A 22,343-nucleotide genomic window follows, 5' to 3' on the forward strand; every position below is an offset into this window, starting at 1 on the left:
TGTTTTGGTGTTTAAATCTAGATGAGTAGGGAGAACATTCGTGTGATAATTTTGTGATTGAATTCCTTCTTTTTTTCTATGCCAACATGGAAATGTAATAGGAAAGTTATTCTAAACCATACATATTCATTCATCAGTATATTAGAAAATGTTGTGCTCTGATGCTATTTTCATTCATTCATGAATGAGACCTTTGTACAAAACTTCCCCTTAAATTTTTGAATGGAAGATTTTGCAAATTGTTTTCATTAGATCAACTAGTATGATACTGGCTAAAAATGTAAAATCAACAAGATGTTGACAAATTTACCTGCAGAGAACGTTGCTTAATCAGCAAGAAATGTATGCAGTGAAGCTTTATTTTACCTCACTATCATTATACAGCATTTTTTTTAGCAGGTGATATAGTGTAATCTGTGATTACATTAGTCAGCGTAATAAGTTTCTGTACCCTTTAAAATTGAAATTTGGGAGAAGGTTAAAAAGAATGACAGCAGGGTAAAATGCAAGCCTGTTTTAAAAATTGTAAAAATGAGAACATTTCTAAGATAAGAGCAAAAGTGAATTTCTAAAAATTGAACTGTGACGGGAACTGTAGATTTTATGAACCATCAGTTTTCTCTGTTAAAGGGATGATTGTAAGTTCTTTATATTAGTGATTTTTACCAGTCAGACATGAAAGATATCTGAGTAACTGCTGCCTGTATTTGATTATATGTGAGTAGATTTTTCGTACTTTATAAGATCTCTGTCAGATTTAAAAAATTACTGGATTTTTATATTTTCCATAATTATTTTTGCTACTGTGAATAGGAGCTGTGATTATTCTAAATTTATTTGAAAATGATCGCATCCTTATTCTAAAAGGCTGTCAGAACATTTGGATCATTTTGGTCTTTTGCATCATTTAAAGAGGCCTTGTGAGATTCCCAGAATAATTTTAATAGAAGGGCAGGAATGTGCCCTCATAGATTACATATCTTGCAGTCTGGTTCCTTTCTTTAGTTGAAATCTGATGAGTTTCTAGTCACTACACATTCAAGTATTCAAGTCCAGTTGGGCCTTGAACAGCACAGGTTTCAACTGTGCTGGTCTACTTGTATGTGGATTTTTGTGGATAAAGGCAGTCCAGTACAGTTAATGTATTTTCCTTATGACTTTCTTAACATTTTTCCCCTTATTGTAAGAATACAGTATATAATACATGCAACATACAAAATAATGTGTTAATCAACTGTGTGTTATCAGTTAGGCTTCCAGTTAACAGCAGGCTATTAGTATTTAAATTTTGGGGGAATCCAATTATACGGTTTTTGACTGTGCAGGGATCAGCACCCTTAACCCTTATACTGTTCAAGAGTCAACTGTGTAAAATACATCCTGAAGTCAAATTTAGAGTGTTGAGTTGGCATCTTGGAAATAACTTAGGCTGATCTTTTTACCCAGGGGGATAACCCTTTTTATAGCATTTTCTAACAACCTTTGCCTTAAAAACAGTGAGCTGGGACTTCATTTCTTTATGAGGCAGCCTTTTCACCAATTATGTAATAATTATTCTGCGTGTGGAGTTGAAATCTACTTTGTGCTAGCCACCATAACTGCCTTACTCTCCTTTTCAGATTAGGAGGTATACAGACAAATACTGAGAATATCATCATGAACATCACTGAGATTCATTTACTCTTAGTTTTTTTGCTCTGTTTGCTTGAGATGATTATTTTCTCTATCAAAGAAAGACCTATACTTCAAGGGTCTTGAATTAAGATACAATTAAGATACATTTAACTTGTAGATTTCTGTTCTTTATAATTCTAGTAATTCTGTTCAGAGAGGAAGTGAGGTTAATGTGCCATCTGAACCCCGATTCAACTTTCTCTTTTACTTTTGGACTGAAGGGAAATAAGGCTGTCCTTGGAGGACCTCATTTGACCTGAGATCCTCCCAAGCACCAGAGCTGGGCCATTGTTCTCTTTATTTATTGCACATGGAAGCTTCTAGATAATTTTTCTTGCTGCAGGTTTAAAGCCTTGCCCCTTCAAAGCTTGTGCTATTTGGCTATTTATAGTCTCTTCAGTGTTGTTAAATACCAACTGACCTCCCCAAGTCACTCTTGTTTATATGACTTTTTTCTTTTAGAATAAGAAACTATACCATTGATTATGTGTATACCATGACCACAGTTACCTAATCTGTTTGACCTGAACCATGTGAAAAGTAGTAATATCAAAGTAGTAATAGAAATTACTCTTTTTGTAGATGAAATACTCCTTACATTAATCAAGTGAAATGAAAATTAAAACGAGTCCCATGTTAAGTAATATATATGGAGACAAGATGGAAAAAACAATTGACATGCAGAAAGAAACCCCAAACCAAAACAAAAACAATAAAAACCACCCCTGCTAAAAATGATTATAACCCATAAAGAAGGTCAAGGAGGTATAAACCAACTATTTCCTAGGGTAACCAAAGTGAAAGTTGGAAATAGGAAGGTTATGTATCTATTAAGGAGGTATTGGAAATACTAGATGGACATGGGGAAGTCTTAAAATGACACAGTGCCCTGACAGCGTGGTTACGAGAGAAAACATATTTTTATAAAAAGCTTGGCTTAAGCTCTTGCTATGTCTGAACAAGAGGCTCATTCAAAAGTGAAGCAAAACGAAAGACCTGGGCATGCTGGTACAAATCAGACCTCTTTGAAGTAGTTGTAGTATTCCTGAAACTGATTTGTACTCCAGTGGTAACTGGTTTAGTGATTTGTCTTAGAAGATGAAGTGAAAGTTTAAATTTCATTAAACATGGACTATTGCATGACTGTACTTCCCACTATGAACAGAAAAGATCTGTTGCAAATAAAAGCTTTATTTGCTTTGAGGGAGAAATGATTCCATGAACCTAAGATGATGATACTTTAGTATCAAGAATTTTGGCAGAGTTGTAGATATCATTTTGTTAACAGGTTAGGAAATATTTGGTGGGGCAGTCAAAAATTCGACTTAAGTTCAGGGGTGCCTGGGTGGCTCAGTCGGTTGGGTGTCCAACTCTTGATCTCAGCTCAGGTCATGATCTCACGGTTCTGTGGGTTCGAGCCCCACCATTGGTCTCTGAGCTGATGGCACAGAGCATGCTTGGGATTCTGTCTCTCACCCTCTATCTCTCATTCTCAAAACCAAACCCGCTCACTGTCTCTTGCGCTCAAAAACAAACATTAAAAAAAATCTTTAAAAATATTTCTAGTATGTCTGAATGATATTGGTTATGAATAGGTGCAGATGAATTAGTGTCTTATTCATATTTACCAGTTTTTTTGGCTTCACAGATTTGGTTTTAGTCATGATTTAGTTGATTATGCCTGTGAACAAATGGAATATCATATTTCTAACTTGGCTAAAGGAATTTTAAATAAAGGTTAAGTACAAAAATAATATTTTAGAGAGTAGTTAGTCTCTTCTCTTGGATTGAGGATTAAATTCACTAAATAGAGAATAGTAAGAAACCAGTTATAATTTAAAATGAAGGTGAGTTTGAGTTTTCAATGCCAGAGTTAAAAATGTAGCCTATTTACTGAAAAATGCTGCTACTGAATGTGTACCATTACATGAGTTCTTATGTATAGTAAAATGACCACTCCCTGCTTAGTAACCATCACATTATTAGAGGTGTGGTATAATAATTCATAATCCATGTCTCCCTCAGTTAATATAATTGGACTTTGAAGAATATGTATCTCAAACCTTCTCTGTAGATGAGATAAATATTAGGCCTTGTAGATATATGAACTATTTTGCCAACTATTTATTTTAGCAAATAAAATAAAAATATATTAAATGTATTATTGCTTAATGAAGGTATTGACATGTTAGTTCAGTCATTGACATTAGTAAAAGCGTTACGTGTCACTGCAAAGAGAACAAAGGGAGTGGGAAACTGTAGATTAAAAGGGATTTAATTGACCCAGTAACAGTTGCCTGTATGGATTTTGTTTAGATCTGGATTAGAACAGACTTTAAAAAAAAGAAAACACTTATGAGACAGTTGAGGAAATTTGAGCATTGATTTGGCATTTGATGTTATGAAGAAATTATTATTAATTTACTGTAGATATTATAATGATACTGGCTTATGCTTCAAAAGCAAATCTTTATCTTTTTTATTTTTATTTATTTTTACAATTTTTAAATTTTAAAAATTTACTTCCAAGTTAGTTAGCAGATAATGTAATAATGATTTTGGGAGTAGAATCCAGTGATTCATCCCCTGCATACCCAGTGCCCATCCCAAGTGTCTTCCGTAATGCCCTTTGCCGATTTGGCCCATCCCCTCACCCATAACCCCTCCAGCAACCCTCAGTTCTGTATATTTAAGAGTCACTTATGTTTTTTTCCCCATCTCTGTTTTTATATTATTTTTGCTTCCCTTCCCTTCTGTTCATTTATTTTGTGTCTTAGATTCTACATATGAGTGAAATCCTATGATACCTGCCTTTCTCTGACTAATTTTGCTTAGCATAATACACTCTGGTTTCATCCATGTGGTTGCAAATGGCAAGATTTCATTCTTTTTGATTGCCGAGTAATACTCCATTGTATATATATGCCACGTCGTCTTTATCCATCCATCCATCGATGGACATTTGGGCTCTTTCTGTACTTTGGCTATTGTCGATAGTGCTACTATAAATATTTGGGTGCATGTGCCCCTTCGAAACAGCACACCTGTATCCTTGGGTAAATACCTAATAGTGCAATTGCTGGATCGTAGGGTAGTTCTATTTTTAATTTTTTGAGGAAACTCCTTACTGGTTTCCAGAGTGGCTGTACCAGTTTGCACTTTTACCAACAGTGCAAAAAGGGTCCTCTCTCTCTCTGCATCCTCACCAGTATCTGTTGTTGCCTGAGTTGTTAATGTTAGCCATACTGACAGGTGTCAGGTGGTATCTCATTGTGGTTTTGATTTGCATTTCCCTGATGATGAGTGGTGTTGAGCATTTTTTCATGTGTCTGTTAGCCATCTGGATGTCTTCTTTGGAGAAGTGTCTATTCATGTCTTTTGCCCATTTCTTCACAGGATTGTTTTTTGGGTGTTGAGTTTGATAAGTTGTTTATAGATTTTGGATACTAGCCCTTTATCTGGTATGTCATTTGTAAATATCTTCTCCCATTCCATCGGTTGCCTTTAGTTTTGCTGATTGTTTCCTTCACCGTGCAGAAGCTTTTTATCTTAAAACAAATTTTTTTTTTAATGTTTTTTTATTTTTGAGAGAGAGAGAGAGACAGCAGCAGAGTGTGAGCAAGGTTGGAGTAGAGAGGGAGACATAGAATCTGAAGCAGGCTTCAGGCTCTGAGCTGTCAGCACAGAGCCCAATGCAGGGCTTGAGCTCACGAACCTCTAGATCATGACCTGAGCTGAAGTCGAACACTTAACTGACTGAGCCATCCAGGTGCCCCCAGAAGCTTTTTATCTTGATGAGGTCCCAATAGTTCATTTTTACTTTTGTTTCCCTTGCCTCTGGAGACGTGTTGAGTAAGAAGTTGCTGCAGGTAAGGTCAAAGAGGTGTTTGCCTGCTTTCTCCTCCAGGATTTTGATAGCTTCCTGTCTTATGTTTAGGTCCTTCATCCATCTTGAGTTCACTTTTGTGTGTGGTGTAAGAAAGTGGTCCAGGTTCATTTTTCTGCATGTCGATGTCCAGTTTTACCAGCACCATTTGCTGAAGAGACTGTCTTTATTCCATTGGATATTCTTTCCTGCTTTGTCAAAGATTAGGTGGCCATACATTTGTGGGTCCATTTCTGGGTTTTCTATTCTGTTCCATTGATCTGAGTGCCTGTTTTTGTGCCAGTACCATGCTGTCTTGATGATTACAGCTTTGTTGTTTTTTTTTAATGTTTATTTATTTTTGAGACAGAGAGAGACAGAGCATGAACGGGGGAGGGTCAGAGAGAGAGGGAGACACCGAATCTGAAGCAGGGTCCAGGCTCCGAGCTGTCAGCACAGAGCCCGACGTGGGGCTCGAACTCTTGAACTGTGAGATCATGACCTGAGCTGAAGTCGGACGCTCAACCTACTGAGCCACCCAGGCATCCCAATTACAGCTTTGGTAGTACATCTTGAAGTCTGGAATTGTGATGCCTCCAGCTTTGGTTTTCTTTTTCAGGATTGCTTTGGATATTTGGGGTCTTTTGGGGTTCCATGAAAATTTTAGGATTGTTTGTTCTAGCTCTGTGAAGAATGCTGGTGTTATTTTGATAGGGATTGCATTGAATATGTAGATTGCTTTGGGTAGTATCAACATTTTAACAATATTTTTTCTTCCAATCCATGAACATGGAATAGTTTTCCATCTTTCTGTGTCTTCAATTTTTTTCATAAGCTTTCTGTAGTTTTCAGTGTATAGATTTTTCACCTCTTTGGTTAGTTTTATTGCTAGGTATTTTATGATTTTTGGTGCAATTGTAAGTGGAATTAATTCTTTGATTTCCCTTTCTGCTGCTTCATTATTGGTGTATAGAGATGCAACCAATTTCTGTGCATTGATTTTATATCCTGTGACTTTGCTGAAATCATGAATCAGTTCTAGCAGGTTTTTGGAAAAAGCAAATCTTTACCTTAGAGATACATACAGAATATCTACAGATGAAGTGGTATAATGTCAGGAATTTGAGGATAATCCAGAGTGGTGGTAGAGGGGCTGAGGGGTTGAGGGGTGGGTAGGAGATATCAATGAAACATGATTTGCTGGGAGTTTATAATGGTGGAGTCATTATACTATTCTGAATAATTTTGCATTAGTTTGAATTTTTTTGTGATAAAGATTTAGAACAAATCTAATGCGACATTGTTGAAAGGATACTGGGAGCACTAGGTGACACTGCTATATAATGTATTCAGAAATTAAGATGGATATGAGCAACAAATGTACTTATAAACATGTCTTATGTATAAATCTTGTATTTTGTTTTTCTTTAGAGCTGAAGCCATTTATTTGAATCTTGGATGATTAGCACCTAAATGCTTAACTCTCAAAACTACTCAAGAGTCCCACAGTCAGGATTAGATGACTCAAGTTACCACCAAGAAATTACTGTCTTAAGTTCTCCGGTAAGATTATACCAATATTCTAAAGGCTAAATAGTGACTATGAAGGCTAAAAAGATTTTTAAATGCTATATTTGAGCCACTAGCTTCTATTAGAATTCTTTTAATGTTTGTTTACTTTTGAGAGAGAGAGCGTGTGTGTGAGCTGGGGAGGGACAGAGGGAGAGGGAGACAGAGGATCCCAAGTGGGCTCTGTGCTGACAGTATAGAGCCTGATGCAAGGCTCGAACTCAACCACCATGAGATCATGACCTGAGCCAAAGTCAGACACTTAACTGACTGAGCTACCCAGGAGCTTCTATAATTTTTTAATCCCGACTACTGTGGCAGGAGTTGGAAGTTGTGATAACCAACCAAAGATCTTAGAAATATCAACATGCAACAAGGCTTTATGGCATTTCCTGCTCACAGATTCAGCTAGTAATGGGCACAGTCTTGCCTCTGGAATGCCTTGTTTTCCCCTTGCTATATGTCTCAGGGTGGATCTTCCCGAAGCTGATGCTGAAAAGGAGTTTGGCTTCCAGGATGTTCATTGGGGATCAACACCTGTAAAGAGAGGAGGTTAGGAAGCAGATTAGGCAGAGGAAATTGAATTGCAATTCAGACTTAACAAAGCTTTGGCCACCCTACAGGAAGTTCTGCAGTTGTGAGGGTTTCTTTCCCTCCATAAGTAAATAGTAAGCTCTTTGGGGACAGAGACCTGTTTTCAATGCCCTTGCACAGGCCATTGTAAAGCTGCTCAGCAAATATTTGTGGAATGAAAGAAATCTGAGTAATATCTTGTGGGTTTTTTTAGTTTTTTTTTTGGTTTTTTTTTTGTTTTTTTTCTGTAACACCCAAGCCTTGCCTGTCCTTTCCCCAGATGAAAGTGCAGCTTAGAGCAATGGGGTTAATGGAGACACAGGTGGTTGTCCTCTATATCATGAGCAAACACGGAGGTAACTTGCCCTCTATAATCAGCCTGCTATAAACCACTGTTTCTGGGCTCCATAAGATAAGGAGGACCTGCATCGGGGCCCAAGGAGAACCACTAACAGGAGTTGTAAAGAATATGAGATCCTAGGGGGAAGGCGGGGAGAAGATCCTGGAAGACACAGTGACAGCTTCTCGGTACTGAGGCATATGGATTATGGTTCTGACCTGTTGTTTTTTTTTCTGTGTGTGGGGAATAGGCTGTTCGGATACAAATTTTTATCCTTTTATGCTCAAGGGTTAAGAGAGCATCTTAGAAGTCTTTTTTTTAAAGTCAACTTGTTTTCTAGTAAGTATGGTCCTGCTTTAGTCTTTCATTTGATTTCCTTGTTTTTCCCTCATTTTTACTGTAGGATTCCCTGAGACAGGATATGTGTTAATAAATCCTCTAAAATTTCCCTGAACTTTACTAATGTATTATTTACTGCCTTGCATGTAGAGACCTTCAATTATTACCTTTTAAATGAATGAAATAAAAAATAATTGATTCTACACCATAATTAATGTGTTGTAGAATAAGTGTTTAATAAGGATTACACTCAGCAATTCAGGACCAGAAATTTGCTTGTTTTTACATTACAGTTTTTTTTATAAGACTTTTTTAATTTTTAAGTAATCTCTACACCCAACATGGGGCTTGAACATAACAACCCCAAGATCGAGAGTCACATGCTCTTCTGACTGAGCAAGCTGGGTGTTCCTATACATGACAATTTTTTCTGATGCCTATTTAGACTCTTTTATGCTTCATCTTTTAAAATATGTAAATTACTTTCTTCATGTTGACTATTAGAAGAAGGAGATTGTACTTGTGTTTCACTGGGTGAATTACATTTATTTATTTTTCATGATTAACATGTATATCCTTCAAAGTTTTAAATTTGATTATTTAGGGAGTTTACGCCTTATCTGATCCTTCTGTATTTTTATGTCCTTCTTGCTTACTTAGTACCCCACCAGAGGGCAGGCAAAGGAAAGGAGAAAAGAAGATACTGATTTCAGTTCCCAAATTCTTACATAGGCACCTTTCACTTGCATATGTTGTGCTTCTGGGTGATGTGAAGACAATAGGATCATCTGCCTTTTGCTATTTTAAAATATTTAGTAGAATGCTCAGTTATTTGGAATTAAATTATGTAAGGTTGATTTCCGGGATTATAGAACTAAATAAGTATACTTTAAATTCTTCAACTTTATATTCTCCGATCCATGTATTTTTAAGTTATCCATCTTTTCTTGGTAATTCATGCCACTGTTTTCATTGCTACTATTGATCATTACGATTGACTGTAAGGAGAAGATTTTGTGTTTAAAAGTACACTAGAATGTTCACAATACAGTGTAAAGTTTTAAAATACTCCTTTCAACGTCCCATAACACTTGATGTTTCTGAGGTGATCAGGGAATTTTCAGAATGATAAGAATTATCTTTTGAAATTCAAGTTACTGTTTTGCTCTTTTGCTGGAAGTTTCTTTAAAAGAAAGACACGCCTCAAACGAAAGTAAATTTGCCTGAACATTATCACAGCATAGGTTTTAAAGTCTAGATGAGGACGCTAAATATTTTATGGTCTCAGTATGGCCGTTAACACCCATTGTACACGGACACTAGATGTGTATATGAAGTGCAGTTTCATGGTCTCTAGCTGTTTGGCCTGTTATCAGTACGAACAGCAAATGGTGTCCAAATCAGCTTCAAAACAGCTGGCAGTTGACTTGCTGGCATTTAGCACCACCTAAGTACACAATGACAGTTTTTTGCTCTTTGACACAAAGAATGTACCTTCCCTTCTCACCGGGAAGCTGGTGCAACCATCTTTCTGTGTGCTTTTGGATCTAGTAATGCAGAAGAACCTTAAAATGGATTTTTTAAAGAGAGTCGTTCCTCCCATTCTTTCGGGAGATGTGGTTTTGGACACTAGAGATAGTTTTCGGGAAAGCTCCCCAAGATTACTTAAGATGAAACGTCTTAGTTTACTTTCATCAGAGAAGATTGTAGATGAGAAAGATGGAATCCATTTCTGTCACACTAATTATGACAAACACCAGCATCACCAACTAGGTAAAGTAAAAATGTACTATTTTCAATTCTTTAAAATACTTTAGGAAAGGAAAATTATTTTTGTAAGTACCGTTCTAACGAGCATACGTTTTTGTTTTGAAGATCAAGTTTATTAAAAATGTTTAATATAGTAAATGTCTATTTGATCTAATTTTTTTTTATGGTATCCAAGTTTTTGTTTTGAGTTTAGATGGAGAAATATTGATGGTATGGATCAAGATGAAGCCATTAATACAGTAAAAAGTTTGGTGATCTTTGGAAAATATTTTGATGAACAAAGTATTATATTTATTGAAACAGTGTTACTGGTACAACCTATGGGATATGTAAATGAAAATTAAGATACAGGTTTTATCTATCACTATAGAAGCCACTTAGTTTGTTTAAAAAATATATCCCATTCTTACAAAAAATATGTGTATATATCCCACTCTTTGTTCTAAAGATAGCGACTATTTGGAGTAAAATATCAAAAAAGTCACATCTTTGAATATAATGATTATTTTGTGTCATAGTATCTTTGTTTTCTTTAATCCAGCAATATTGAATTTGGTGTCTTTTAAAGTCTGAGAGAATAGTATTTCTTATAAATTAAGAGAAAAATCAGCTGTGTGTATAGCAGCTGGCAAATATTAAGACAGGAAAATCCTTTAGGAAGAATATGGAAAAATGCTCTAAGTTTTTACATTTTTGATTAAAACACTTTAAAATGTTAAAATGTTTTGTATGATTATGACCTTTTTTAAATTTTATTTTTAATTTTTTAAAATTTACATCCCAATTAGTTAGCATATAGTGCAACAATGACTTCAGGAGTAGATTCCTTAGTGCCCCTTACCCATTTAGCCCATCCCCCCTCCCACAACCCCTCCAGTAACCCTCAGTTTGTTCTCCATATGTATGAGTCTCTTCTGTTTTGTCTCCCTCCCTGTTTTTATATTATTTTTGTTTCCCTTCACTTATGTTCATCTGTTTTGTCTCTTAAAGTCCTCATATGAGTGAAGTCATATGATATTTGTCTTTCTTTGACTGACTAATTTCACTTAGCATAATACCCTCCAGTTCCATTCACGTAGTTGCAAATGGCAAGATTTCATTCTTTTTGATTGCCGAGCAATACTCCATTGTATATATATACCACATCTTCTTTATCCATTCTTCCATCAATGGGCATTTGGGCTCTTCCCATACTTTAGCTATTGTTGGCTATTGTTGATAGTGCTGCTATAAACATGGGGGTGCATGTGTCCCTCTGAAACAGCACACCTGTATCCCGTGGATAAATGCCTAGTAGTGCAATTGCTGGGTCATAGGGTAGTTCTAGTTTTAGTTTTAGGAACCTGCATATTGTTTTCCAGAGTGGCTGTACCAGCTTGCATTCCCATGATTATGAACTTTTTAATCTTAGGGAATAAATAACTGCTCATATAAATTAATGTGATATTTAGTAGAAAGAAGAGTTTCTGTAAGCTCTCTTAAGTTTTTTATAGCTGTTTTCTATGCATATTTTCATATGCACATGCACATTTTTATTTCTAGAATTTAAAAATGAGATTTACTATCCAAACTCCTCTGATACTTGCCTTTTCTTTTAATACATGATAAACATCTCTCTGTCTCACTTAAAGTGCTCTCCGTTGTTGTATATAATAGTTTATTAAATCAGTGTCTTAAACTGATGAACATTTAGAATGATTTTAATTTTTAGTTATTAAAAACAATTATGTAACAAATATTCATTTATATCACTTTTTACCTCTGTAGGATTACTTCTCAGTATAAATTTCTTTGTACATTTTAAATTTGAATACACAATGCCAAGTTACCATTCACAAATTTCTCAATTTAAGCTCCCCAGGGCAGGGCTTGTCCCTGTTTTTTTGTATTCTCCCTATTTCTTGTCAGTTTAAAAAATAGGGTCATATTTATGAGAAACCGTATATTTTGTTTTAAAAATATCAATTGTGTAAAAGAAAGGAGAAGGGAATTTAAGTTTTCAGAAGAAATTTATGTTGGCATTTACAATGTAATGGTTAGAAGTCATTTTTATGCTCTTCACATATTTGGGTGGATGAAGTAAAGGTGAGGCCACTGATGGATTAGTGTGTCTTAATTTAAATTAAAATTTGTAGGGGAACCTGTGTGGCTCAGTTGGTTCAGCATTCGACTCTTGATTTTGGCTTAGGTCAGGATCTCCTGGTTCGTGAGACCAAGCCCCGGGACAGGCTCTACGTTGACAGTGTGGAGCCTACTTGGGATTCTCTTCCTCTCTCTCTCTCTCTCTCTCTCTCTCTCTCTCATTCTCTCTCTCTCTCTACTCCCCAACCCCACTGGTGCACACTCTTTCTCTCGCTGACTCTCTCAATAAATAAATAAACATTTAAATTAAAATCTGTAAGTCATTCAGCCCTTAGTTTTGTGTTCAACAGTGTATGCATATGTGAAACCTATGAATATATTTATATGTGCAGTGATTTAAGCTATTAAAAATTTACTTTAGTGTTCAGTCTTGAATTATCTTAGTTTCCTTACCGTACCAAGGACTGCATGGTTGGACTTGGTGCTTAAATGGTCTCTGCTGTGTCCATTTGTTTAATATGGTTCCTTTTTTTTTTTAAGACTATTTTACACATTTTTGAATACAGCACACACGTTACAAAGTGTAATAATAAGATTTGTAATTTATATTAATTTGCAAGTAAGCACTCAATGGTTAAGAATTTTCCCTAGTATTTATCCTTTTACCAATCATGGTCAAAAGCAAAGCAGAATCATGGAGTGCTGAAGAATCTGTTTGAAATGTCAGAGGCTACAGGTTCTTTGTGGAATAACTATTGCCCAGTTTTTCTCTTCAAGAACAGAATTCAGTTTGGGGCACCTGGGTGGCGCAGTCGGTTAAGCGTCCGACTTCAGCTCAGGTCGTGATCTTGCAATTTGTGAGTTCGAGCCCCGCATCAGGCTTTGTGCTGAAAGCTCAGAGCCTGGAGCCTGCTTTGGATCCTGTGCCTCCCTTTCTCTGCCCCTCCCCTGCTTGTACTCTGTCCCTCTCTGTCTCTTAAATAAACAAACAAATAAATAAATAAGTTTCAAAAAATTAGAAAAAAATTCAGCTTTATAGAGTGACTTAAAATTAACTTACAGGACTTCTTTGGCAATTTCTGTAGAGAGATTTGGTTTTAAAATGTCTGGTTCTTCAATTTCAAGTTACTGATCAAATTCCTTTTCTTGAATCTCAAGATGTGATACTAAATTTATATTGTAGATAAGAATAAGACACACATGATTCCCAGCCGTCTGCAAATAGGTTGCTTGCAACTCAGCTTGAGTGAATTTTACTTCCTGTTTTCTGGTGGTTCTGGGATAGAGATAATGCAGTAGTTTAGCCAGAAGTCACGCAGATATGACTGGGTGCAGTTCTAAGGGGTGTTACAGTTTTGTTCATGTAATAAAAGGAGAGATCAAGGCTATCGAGAGATTTCATATCACTAATACAGAGAAGGAACTATTCTTTGGAGAGAAACTGGTGTGGAATCTCTCTTTGTACTTGTATCAGGTGCCGAGTTATTTACTTGTTAACTCAAAATGGAAAATGTCATTTTAAGGGATGTTAGGCAAGATTGTAATATGGACTGATAACTATGCTTTTGTGAGAGAATCAATTGAGAATAAGCCAATCTGCAATATACAGAAATTTTCCTGGTACTTATCGACCCTAGAAGTGTTCATAGATATTTGGGGTTTCCTTCACAAAAATATGCATAGAATTTAAAGGTGTTTTCAGGGTTGATATTTTGAACATTTCTCTTTGCATTTGGTAATTTTTTTCACTTTGTAACTGTCTCTGGATATTAAGTCAACATGATATTTTAAGAATTTTGTAGACATTCTCAAACAGCTGACTGGATTTGCCAGAAATCCTCTGTTTCTCTGTAAAACCTATTTACAGATGCCTGTGGCTGACACTGCACACTGTCCAAAGCCTTTCCCACCATTTTTGCACCCAACAGGTTGGGTTGTGTGGGCTTACCAAGAGTTGGCTGTGTTTTAAGCCAAACCTGTTTATGCCAATTACGCTTGTAATGGTGATCGTGCAATTTAGTTAGGTATTACCTAATTCAGTGAAGTATGAGACTGAAAAGAAGGGGTTGTTTTGGTGTAAACAAGTTTGCTGTGGTCAGACTCCATAAAATGAATTCCTAAAAAACTAAAAAATTAAAAGTGCTCTTGAGCTACATGCAAGTCAGAGAAGGGTGTAAGACTGGAAGGATCTTTCCATCAGATACCTTCAACTTCCCTCTCCACTTTGAGGAAATTGAAATTGGAAATCATAGACGATGTCCATGGGTTGGATTTTGGGCAAGGCAGACAGTGCTGTGATCAGCAAATTCACCTTAAGGACTTGGCACTATATCAAAATGCCAGGAATAAACCATGGACTTTATATTTTAAGTTAAAATAAAACCTTCAGTGGACCTATTGATCTTTGTTTCCCCTGATTCCAACTTTAATGGCGATTTTTGATTATATGATTAGTTAATAGTTACAATTTATAGTAGAGGAACTCTACTGTATATAGTTGTGTAATATTGCAATTTTGTTAAAGAAGTAAATTGCTTATTTTCTGCCCCAAATTCTTTATTACAAAAAAAAAGGACCCAAGGTGTTCATGGGATGTAATCTTATTCATAACTGTGCTTAAATATCCATATATTTTTGGTGTAGAGTTCTAATGTGATCAAAGACTGATTTCACTGATGAGATATTAGTAGAATTGCGTACATAATATCTGTCTTCAGGCATAAAAATTGGTGGGGAGAAAATGCCCTTCACTGATCGAGAATATACTACAATGTTGTCTGACCACTAAAGAACAATGACTATTAGGCTTGGTCATGAGTCAGATCCTAAGAATCAGGCAGTGTGTTTCCACAGGCTTCTGTTGTGACAGCTGCAAAGTCCTTGCATCTCCAAGATTGGGTTATTTTTATTCTGATGGAATCAACCTTAATTTTGTTGTTGTTCATTCTGTTTTGAGTCAAGAATAAGTGAGTGTAAATATAGTATAAGATTGATTTTTATAATTCACCAAGAACAGAGGTAATGACACGTTGAACAGGACTGAGTATATATCAACATTACGGATGGAAGAAGCTTTTGAGCACGTTCTGTATTCTGGGCATTGTTTCCTTGTTTTGTTTTACCCATAACTTAAGTGGTCTGTTTTGTCTACCTGTTTAATGCATACCTGTTCTCTTTCTCCCTCAAGTAGAATGTAAGTTGAGCATAGAGTTTCCTCTGCCTACTGATGTGTTCCAGGGCTTGGAACGTAATAGTTTCTCAATAAATACTGGTTGAATGAGCAAGTATTCTCCAAGTCTTTCTGAAAACCTTGTGAGAAAGGTTGTTTCTAAAAAAAAATTTTTTTAACGTTTACTTATTTTTTGAGACAGAGGGAGGCAGAACATGAACGGGGGAGGGTCAGAGAGAGGGAGACACAGAATCTGACACAGGCTCCAGGCTCTGAGCTGTAAGCACAGAGCCCGATGTGGGGCTCGAACTCACGGACCGCGAAATCATGACCTGAGCCGAAGTCGGCCGCTTAACCGACTGAGCCACCCAGGTGCCCCAAGAAAGGTTGTTTTTTAAATTTTTTAAAAATGTTTATTTATTTATTTATTTTTGAGAGAGAGAGAGAGAGAGAGAGAGAGAGACAGTGTGAGCAGGGGAGGGGTGGAGAGAGAGAGAGAGAGAGACAGACAGACAGACAGACAGACACAGAATCTGAAGCAGGCTCCAGGCTCCGAGCTGTCAGCACAGAGTCCAATGCGGGGCTCAAACTCACAAGTTGTGAGATCATGACTTGAGCTGCAGTCAGAAGCTTAACTGACTGAGCCACCCAGGCGCCCCGAGAAAGGTTGTTATACAGAGTTTTAAAACTTCAGAGTGGCTTAAGCAAATTATTTTAGGTTTTCTAGCTACTACATGGTGGTCGTTGGTGTAGAGTCAGGCATTTGTTCCCTGCCCTCCATCTCATTGCAGTGTTTGATGTGGAATTGTTATGTATGAAATCTATTTTTTAAAAGAGTGGTGCATCTATCATACTTAATTGTGCTATTAAAGAACATATCCTTTTTGGTGGTTTCATTTTAATTAAGAGCTGTATTTCAGTAGGAAAAAAACTTTAATTCCAATAGAAAGCCTTACTCTTTGAGACCCTGTGTTTCACTTTAATGACTAGTTGATAATTATTTTTATACCACTCTGGTTACATAAGCTGATTAAGTGAATAGCCGTTTCACGTGACTTTTACGAAAACAATTAAGAGACACACATTGGGATACCATTCCGTTTCATTACAAAGTGTTAATGACTCCATGGGATAATAAACATTTAAGTAGTATACTAGTATGCCTCTCTTGAGGTATTCGGCATAGTTCCCTAGCAGGGACAAAGTAAAATGTAGCACTTGCCGTAAAATTCCAAATGCCTCGTGGTTGAGTTTTAAAGGCTGCCGTCTATATTTGACTAGTAAAGAAAAGGGGATACTGTTACTAACTGGATTTCCTATTTAATAAGTGATTCGTTTTCAGTTTTGTTTTTGCAGATCCATAGCTCTTAGTCATTAGATTTTGTATCTCCAGAATAGCTCATTTTTGTTTGATATGCCCTGTATTGGGCAGAGGAATACCATGGCAGGCCAGTTTCTTTTTAGAAGGGAACGGGATGGGTAAAGAGTGATTTATATCTTCATGTGAGACTGGACTATTAATAGGGAGGTTAGAGAAAGTCCTGGGAGAAAATTGAGATGAAGTTTTCTTCTGGTACTTCTCATGCTTGTAGTGAGAACAGACCTAAAGAGATTGGAGAAACGTATGGAATTCAAATGTGATAAAAAGGATGTTGGGCAAGGCAATGTCCTCGAAGAACCTGAGCTTGAAATAATAATCAGTCTGCTCTGGAATTTCTGGTCTGACCCAAATGATAATTTGTGGAAATGTGTGAAGGAGTTCAGGAATTTTTCTTGCTTATACAAGTGGCATTTGGAAGCATTGGGCTCTCATAGTGTCATGAAATCAAGCAGGGTCCCTTATTTATGAAAGCCTTTGGAGTACTTTTCAAGCCGTAATCATTGAAGGATGTAGAAGCCTTACCGACATTTACACCTTGTCTGGATCTGTGAGCATTCTCATAATAGAGGAGAGCTATTGGGAAGACCTACTACAGGCATGATAGGAGAGGGGCAGTGAAATACTCTGGAAGGAGTTGGAGTGGGGCTTTGACCCAGACTGAGCTGAGCTCCCGTGGTCGCTGGCTGCGTGTCCTTGACTGGTCTGCTTTCTCTCTCTAGGCCAGTTAACCTCACTTATCCATTTGAGTGATAGCTTCTTTTGTAGCATTGCTTTCAAGATTGTAAAAGATGGCAGCAGAATTGACACATAGTTTAATAATGCACGGTGGCTTTTATTATTTATAAAAACGTTTGGATTTTTGACTTGGAGGTAGATGAATCACATTTAACTGGAACTTGTCCTTGGATCATTGCATCATAGAAAATACTCTAGGAATTTGGATCTAGGTCTTTTATTGTGCATAATTCCAGAAACTTGAGCTTGTGATTTATAGCTAGCTACGTGACAGTTCACAGGAGCTTGTGCTGCAACACTTTTTCCTGTGCTTCCTTCTTTGTCCACAGCGTGTGCTCGTCCAGATAACCACGGCTAAGTGAGTGTGTGATTCACATACAAAGGTTTTTAGAAGTTAGTGCGGCAACATGACCTTGTAATTTCTCTTGGTTGTTTTTAAAGTTAGCCTAACACTTCATAAGAAGGGTCACTTTAGACTGTCTCCTTGTTACGTGGGTGTGTGTGTATATATACACACATATTTTTTCTTTAAGTTCTAGTTAGTTAACATACAGTGTAATACTGGTTTCAGGAGTAGAATTTAGTGATTCATCACTTACAGACAACACCCAGTGCTTATCACAAGTGCACTCCTTAATGCCCATCTATCACCTCCCTCCCTCCATCAACCTTCAGTTTATTCTCGAGTCTCTTGTGGTTTGCCCTCCCTCTCTCTCCTCTCTCTCTCTCTCTCTCTCTCTCTCTTTTATTGGCACTGTTAAGCATGGCTTCAGTCAGGGTCAGGGTTTTACTACTTTGGCCTTTAGAAAGGGCTTGCAAGAAACTTAATTGAAATAAAGATGCATCTGTCTCCCTTTTTAAGGGGTCGGGAATAGCTTTCTCTCTGTCCCCGTGTTCTCTGCCGTTTTCTAATCACAGAACTGCTATTCATTCCGGAGTACTGGTGTGGTGATACTCGTTTTTAAAATATTACAATTCCTCCTGTCAACTGAAGGTATTATGTCTGGGATAAGATAGTTGAAACAAAGGGGATAAGAAAAATATACAACTAAAAAAATGTTGACCAAAACATACTGAAATCATAAAGGCATAAAAAGGCAAAAGAGGTGGTAAGTAATGTCTGTCAGAAGGCACTGAAGAAAATAAAGATGAAGTTTAAAAAGAGCTCAGTAAAAGACGTAAAGATGACTGAAGCTGAGTTTAAGTTTAAAATGTAACTAAAGGAATGTACTAGAAAAGTTCAACAAAAAATAAAGCGTGCTATAAAGGGAGTTCGGGAAGCAGCATACAGGCCGAGGGTTAACTCCACCCATATACAGGCGGTCGCCTTGGGTTGAGGCACCTGTGGATCTAAGCCTTTCTCCCTGGCCCTGTCCTGGAACTGGAGCTGAAGGTCTCTGCATGACCAACATTGGGGTTGAATCATTTCCCTTTCCCCCAGCTCAGTTAATTATTCTTTGTGTCAGGACTCCAACTCATTGTCCACTAGCTTCTGCTATTCCATTTAATACAAACGTGTTGTTTCTTTTACCAGATGGTGAATTCTTTGTGAATAGACTTGATCTTATGTGAGTAGCTCCAGAGCCTAGCCCAATGCCAAGTACTTAGTAGGCAGCTAGTAAATGTTTGTTGGATTTCAGAGTCCTCTCTCCTTTGATTCTTGTCTTCTGTGGACCAGAGCAAGTTTTTACTTGTTCCTGAGAGCTGCTGTCAGTTGCCATATTTAGCACCTGGCTTTTCCTTTGAAACCATCTAGCACGTTGCTCGGTGGGCAGTGGTTCCTGAGGCAAAACTAACCTTCCAGTAGCTTCAAACAAAAAAAACCCAAACAAAATCCCCAAGTCGTACAAGTAATGATCTAGAACATGGGTTGGCAAACCTCTTCCGGAAAGGTCCAGATAGTAACTGTTGTAGGCTTTGCAGGCCACACGTCTATGCCACAAATACTTCGCGATGACTTTGTGGGGCAAAAAGGGCCTAGATGATCTGCAAATGAATGTGCTGTGTTTCAGTGAAACTCTGTTTACAAAAACAGGCGATGAACCCAATTTAGCCTGTGGACCCAAGTGTTCAAACCCCTAACTAGAATATAGAAAAGAATATTGGTAACATCAGAGGGTTCTGTGCAGGTAACTTAACCTGGGAAGCAGAGACTGGAAGGGGATCCATTTGAAGGGATCTAATGCTACACTTACTTACTTGTATTTTCTGTAGCCTTTGGAATAGTGCTATTTTTAAATTTTTTATTTAAAAAAACTTTTTTTAATGTTTATTTATGTTTGAGACAGAGGGAGACAGAGTTCGAGTGGGGGAGGGGCAGAGAGAGAGAGGGAGACACAGAATCCGAAGCAGGCTTCAGGCTCTGAGCTGTCAGCACAGAGCCTGATGTGGGGGTTTGAACCCACGAACCGTGAGATCATGACCTGAGCCGGAGTCGGACGCTTAACCGACTGCGCCACCCAGGCGCCCTGGAATAGTGTTTTATCCGTAGTAGGTGTTCAGTAAATATTTGTTAATTTGATTTGGGATCCACATGTATCATTTGTCCTCCCTGGGCTTCTGTTGTGTCTCTCATCTAAGATGTAACAGATTATGTTATGTGATCTTCACAGTCTCTCCAGTTAAACAACAACAAAAAATCTGTGATTCAGTGACTCTTTGTGGAAGGCCAGATAGTTTATTCTTTAAAGGTAACAGTTGTTGGCTTACTACATTTCCTGTATGCCCTTTGTGTTCTGATGTGGAGCTCTGAAATGGTTGCTTTTAACAATCATTTTAAGACCTTTCCACATTGGAATCCCCTGTCCGTTAGGCCGTAAGTATGTATACCTTCCTCCCATCTCTCACTCCCTCCTGCCACATATGTGGACAGAAAACACACTTTGTCTTATTTTAATCATCAAATGTATTAAACCTAGTCTTTTTGTTATTTTAAAAGAATAAGTTAGCTGTAAAGGTAATTACCTAATCTCAGGTGATTCTTTGTAGAAAGATGGCCATTAAGATGAGGATTAGTCTGTTGTTTAGCTTTATATTTTTCTAAAATCTGTATCGGCAAAGTGAACTTTCCATCATTTGATCCCTTCATTTAAATTGTTAAAGAATCCAAAATAACCTCATTATCACAGATGTAAATTATAGTCACCTTACCTAAATTCTAAATTCTTCTTTTTCTTAGGTTTTTGATAGCTTTTTTTCCCTAAAGAATGATTTAAGAATAGGTAAGCTGTGTGATGCTCTCTTATACTATTCTAAAGAAGTATAAGCTGGTACATATTTCTAGTCTAGTTGATGAAGAAATTATTAAAAAAAAAAAAACCCTCTGGGGTGCCTGGGTGGCTCCGTTGGTTAAGTGACCTTGGCCCAGGTCATGATCCCGCGGTTTGTGAAGTTCGAGCCCCATGTCAGGCTGTGTGCTGACAGCTCAGAGCCTGGAGCCTACTTCACGTTCTGTGTCTCCCTCCCTCTCTCTCTCTCTGCCCCTTCCCCACTTGTATTCTCTCTCTTTCAAAAATAAATTCATAAAAAACATTAAAAAAGCGAAACAAAAAATCTCTGGAAAGTTCTTTGTAGGGAATACAGAAAATTTATTTCTTAGGCTTCTGAATTTTCCTAATCTCTATTTTTAAACGAGTATAAGTGTATACTAAAAATGGCATAAATAAGAGAATGATATTTTTATATCAGTGTATTTTAAAATAGCTCTTCTTAAACTTTGATGTGCTTGAGAATGACCTATGGATCTTATAAAAACGTAGGTTTTGATTTACTAGGTTTAGAGTGGGTCTTTGAAGAATATTAAGATTATGAAGGTAGAGTTTTCCAGATTCTTCTTAGTACAGTATACGTTAAGCTTACCTGTACTTTTTTTTCTGTATTTTGGGCTTGCCCATTTAATTCTGCTGGACAATCTCTTCATCTTTGCTTCCTACCCCTACTGATATTCCGTTTGCTAAGTGTAGTTTTTGTCTGTACGTTTGGTTCCCTGTGCAATGTATTGACATCTCCTTTCCTTTCCTGGTTTCGACTCCTCTACTCCTCTAGCCTTGCTGACTCACCCCTTTGTTGTAAAACTAAGAATGATATCAAAGGTGGCTTTAATGATAAAAACTTCTAGTTGATGGTAAGTTACATGTCACTGGCAATGCAGGAAAAATCCAGAAAGGCGAGCATTGGCAGGAAATGGTGAGCCTTTACTTTTTGGATAAGGTGACCATAGGTCTCCATAGACCCCGGTCAGTTGTGGTTTGTGTCTCTGTTCTGGCATGTCATCAATAGTGCCTATTTTTGTGATCAAAAAAGTCCTGCTTTGGTCATTTTGTGTTCACCCTATTCATAGCTTATAGAATTTTATCTATCTTTTGCCAGTCGGATTGACTAATTATAATGCATATAATAGCCCTTTCTTCCCAGTATATCTCTATAATATGTAGTGGCAGTGAAAGTATCTTAGTATTGACAATTCTGGTTTCTTTTGGGGCAGTGAATATACATTACGTGCATTGCGATAAAAATACAAATCTAATAGTGAGTAGCCTTTTGAATAGAGAATTTAAATCTGGGTTTTTATTTTTATTTTTTGATTTATTTGTAAAATTTTCATTTTTTAGAGAGAGAGAGCGTGAATGGGGGAGGGGGCAGAAAAGGGGAGACAGAGGATCTGAAGTGGGCTCTGTGCTGACAGCAGTGAGCCAGATATGGGACTGGGACTCACGAACTGTGAGATCATGACCCAAGCAGAAGTCAGACGCTCAACTGACTGAGCCACCCAGGTGCCTCTAACTCTGGGCTTTTATTAACAGTATCGTCAAAAATTATTTCAGGTAATTGAAAATAATTTCTGATT

The 22,343-nt window shown here is 37.2% G+C and overlaps 1 protein-coding gene across 8 annotated transcripts in view; it reads left to right on the forward strand.

Annotated features, from left to right (window-relative positions):
• The window catches only part of FRYL (FRY like transcription coactivator), a 267,508-nt gene that overhangs the window by 61,739 nt on the left and 183,426 nt on the right, over positions 1-22,343 (forward strand). For 2 of the 8 annotated variants that reach the window (XM_053217387.1, XM_053217385.1), the window contains exon 3: positions 6,971-7,102. The exons of 1 other annotated variant lie outside the window; for it this stretch is intronic. Coding sequence is in view for 4 of the 7 variants with exons in the window: in XM_027056388.2 (XP_026912189.2) it covers positions 9,914-10,133 (220 nt within the window). In the remaining 3 variants the exon portion in view is untranslated. Of the gene's footprint in view, positions 1-6,970; positions 7,103-7,150; positions 10,134-22,343 lie in introns of those variants that run through there. 5 more of the 8 variants (XM_053217383.1, XM_027056399.2, XR_008296329.1 and 2 more) reach the window with 4 other exon arrangements.

The sequence above is a fragment of the Acinonyx jubatus genome, chromosome B1 (genome assembly GCF_027475565.1).
Source record: "Acinonyx jubatus isolate Ajub_Pintada_27869175 chromosome B1, VMU_Ajub_asm_v1.0, whole genome shotgun sequence".
Classification (NCBI taxonomy): Eukaryota; Metazoa; Chordata; class Mammalia; order Carnivora; family Felidae; genus Acinonyx; species Acinonyx jubatus.